Consider the following 3,323-nt stretch of genomic DNA (forward strand, 5'->3'; position numbering starts at 1 on the left):
GTTCTTCAGGGAAAACTGATGGGTTTTGAGCATTCTAACACTTCCTAAGTGTACATGCAACCCTAATAACCTTGAATCTATGTTTTCTCTATATACATGCAAATTTCTTTTCAAGGTTATTTCCTAACTAGCATGGCATGGGGATTACATAAAACATAGAAACTAGTAGAAATACATACCTTGTTATTGCTTGAATTTCTTCAAGACTTTGTGAGCCTAGCACCCCAAATGTTGTGCCTCAAATGCTTCACACAACACCACAAAACTTGGAATAACTTGAGAGAATACTTCTTACACTCAAAAATCGGTTATGCCCTCTCTAGTAACACTAGGTCCTGATTTTTCATGCTATAGGGTTTCTTTTATAGTGCGTCATAATTAGGAGTTACAAATGTAAACCCTAATTATCATGACTCTTCATTTCTCATGACCCATGGGTTTGTAACTCCCATGGACTATCCATGGAGCACCATATGGTTATGACCAAAACCATAAACCATGGATCATTAATCCACTATAAAAGAATTGATGATTATCATAATCAACCTTATATATTTAATAAAGTCTCACTTTGATCACCAAATTAATACTATATTAATACTTGATCAAACACTAATTAAATAATACTATTATTAATATATTAGAACTTATAATATATTAATAATCATAAGTGCCTTAATCTCTCATCCAGTCTATCCAAGTATTGCAATGCAATGCAACCCAAATGGACCATGTCGGGTCGGGTCAAGTTCATACCAAATAAAGTTATGGACTTAGACACTATATCAAAAAAAACGTCCCAAAATTCCAGAACAACTGGCACACTACCCACATCCGTCGTGGCCCCTACCCTTGTATCCGCGATATAAGCCAGAAACCCCATGCAACCCTACTGAAGAAACCTCCTTGTCGGCGCAGCCGAACAGAGGGTCGCTCCCTATGAGGTCCCCTCACCAAGAATAATTAGCTCTCCCCCACTAGGAGTTCAAACCTGAACCAACTGTTGCTCACAATCAATCATGGCCCCATTGACTCCCATCCAATCCATCCCAACAATCACCTTTAGTCCCCGCAACGGTATCAGAACTAGGTCGACTCGAAATCTTTCCCCAAGTACATTCAGGACACAATCCCGATACACCCTTGTTGCACTAATAGTGTGATCAGCTGCAATCTCAACCTTGAGTGGGGAGTCCAAGATCCCCGACGTATCCTGGAATTTCTTGCTAAGCTCAAGAGACACAAATGATCGGGTAGCACCCAAATCGAACAAAACACGAGCAGTCATACCATTGACTAAAAAGGTTCCTGAACAACCACGATATAAACATAAGCCATACGATTACAATAAGCAGTAAGGTATTAGATACATACCAGTCACGACGTTTGGTGAAACCCGAGCCTCCTCAGTAGTCAGCTGGAACGCGCGGCTCTTCACCGCCGGAATATCCGCCTGGATAGGGCGGCCATTAGTGATCCTCAGGGTGGCGGGTGCGGGCGCCACCACCGTTCCTCCTCCTCCCTGCAACATAGGGCATTCGGCCTTTTTATGGCCTGCCTGATTGCATTGGAAACATATCAAGCTCTTCTTAGGGCAATCTTTACTCATGTGGCCCTGCTGGCCACAAGAGTAACATCCTGTCGTCCCATTATCCCTACACGCCCCCTTATGGAATCTCCCACACTTGGCACACCAACCCCAGCCTTGTTGGCCCTTACCCGAAGAATCAGAGGTCTTAGACTTCTTAGCCTGACCCCCCATCGCCTATGCCTGATCATTCTTCCGCTTTGTGCGAGTATCCAACTCTATTTCCCTCTCGCGGGCCTTCTCCACCATCTTGTTTAGGTTCTTGCACCCTGTAAAACTCACGAACTCCTAGATATCGTCCCTCAGCATGGAATAATATCGGGCCCGCATCATTTCTTCATCGGTAGCATACTACGGAATCAATAAGGCTCGCTCTCGAAACTTGGCGGTGATTTCCGCCACAATCTCGGTGGTCTGCTGCAAATCATGAAACTCCCTTACTAGCTGTTGCACCTTATTAGGCGGTGCAAACTCCAAATCAAACCGTCGAATGAACTCAGACCATGACATCTCGGCCACTCCAGCTGGCCCCACCTGGCTGGTAACCTCGCCACACCAATCGCGAGCCCTGTCTCTCAACATACACGAAGCAAACCCAACCTTTGCCACTTCCAAGAAGGAGCTCCTGTGCTAGGCATTCTCAATATCTTCTACCCAGCAATAGCTAACAATGGGGTCCCTAACCCCAAAGAATTCTGGTGCCCGACATGCCTTGAACTCCCGGAAGGAAGGAGTTCGGGCCCTAATGTGTCCCACTGCCATCTCCGTCCTGAAATATCTGAGTCTCTCCTCCATGATCTCCATAATACCCTCCTTGACCGTACCTAAAATGACTGGGGTTGCATCAAGGATGCCCCTGGTAACCTCGTCTGCAATGAGTTCTCGCAGCCTCTCATCAATGACATCAGTAGACTCTCCCGATCCTGCCCTGGATCCCGATCGCGATCCTGACCCTCCTGCCCCAAATCGTGTCACCACCATGATAATTGAAATTTCATAAATAACAAAGATTAGGGTTTCCATATAAGAGACACTCCCACACCGGCCCTCCTCGGGGTTGCCGGATCGATCAGTGCTTTGGGCACAGATCCTGTGCTTCCAGTAGTACGGGCCCAATACTACATTCCACACATACCTGTACCATTCTCCACTGCTCAATCCGAAAACTCAAAATTTCCCCATGACTGAACCATACCCCGCATTTACCACACATGATCATCTCTGGTCATTCCAAAGGTTCCTCTACTCATAGCAATCACATCATCATAATAGGTTGCTCTTATGCATGCAAATTATACACAGATAAGGGATCAAATAGACTTTTGAATAAAAGATTCTACCCTAAAGTCACAACCAAACAAGAAATAGGAAATAAGGCCAAACCAATCATTCTGAGGCTATCAGCTCCTAACCGTATACAATTTTAAAAGCATACACATAGCAAATTTCAAATAAGCAACATGGTTCGATTCAGTATATCATGGCAAACATATAGGGGAATCACTTACTTGGCTCGGCTGATCATGCGCGTTGCACTATCATCTTTTCTTTTTATGTTATTATATTGAAAACATTTCTACCATTTCCTTAGTTTGAGTCCCGACACACTCGAGAGTGTGCCTGAATCTCTGAAACCAAGGCTCTGATACCAACTTATAACAGCCCGATTCTTACGACGAAAATTTTCTTTTAATTTAAATAATATAGTGACATGAAATCCATAAAGCACACATTT

General features: G+C 44.2%; 1 protein-coding gene across 1 annotated transcript; it reads right to left on the reverse strand.

Moving 5' to 3' along the window:
• Positions 1 to 985: 985 nt before the first annotated feature.
• On the reverse strand, positions 986 to 1,762 carry LOC145010657 (uncharacterized). The gene is made up of 2 exons (XM_078969172.1): positions 1,375 to 1,762; positions 986 to 1,308 (listed from the first exon to the last, which is right to left on the reverse strand). The coding sequence occupies exons 1-2, from the start codon at positions 1,760 to 1,762 to the stop codon at positions 986 to 988; spliced, it is 711 nt and encodes a 236-aa protein (XP_078825298.1).
• Between the last annotated feature and the right edge of the window lie 1,561 nt (positions 1,763 to 3,323).

This window comes from Lactuca saligna, chromosome 8 (assembly GCF_052625555.1).
Source record: "Lactuca saligna cultivar CGN05327 chromosome 8, ASM5262555v1, whole genome shotgun sequence".
Taxonomy (NCBI): Eukaryota; Viridiplantae; Streptophyta; class Magnoliopsida; order Asterales; family Asteraceae; genus Lactuca; species Lactuca saligna.

What these genes read in the sequence shown, in the direction of transcription:
- LOC145010657 (XM_078969172.1), bottom strand. Translation starts at nt 1,762, where the DNA reads ATGGGGGGTCAGGCTAAGAAGTCTAAGACCTCTGATTCTTCGGGTAAG. An exon ending in TTCACCAAACGTCGTGACTG is followed by an intron (nt 1,309 to 1,374) that starts GTATGTATCTAA and finishes GTGGTTGTTCAG; the next exon opens with GAACCTTTTTAGTCAATGGT.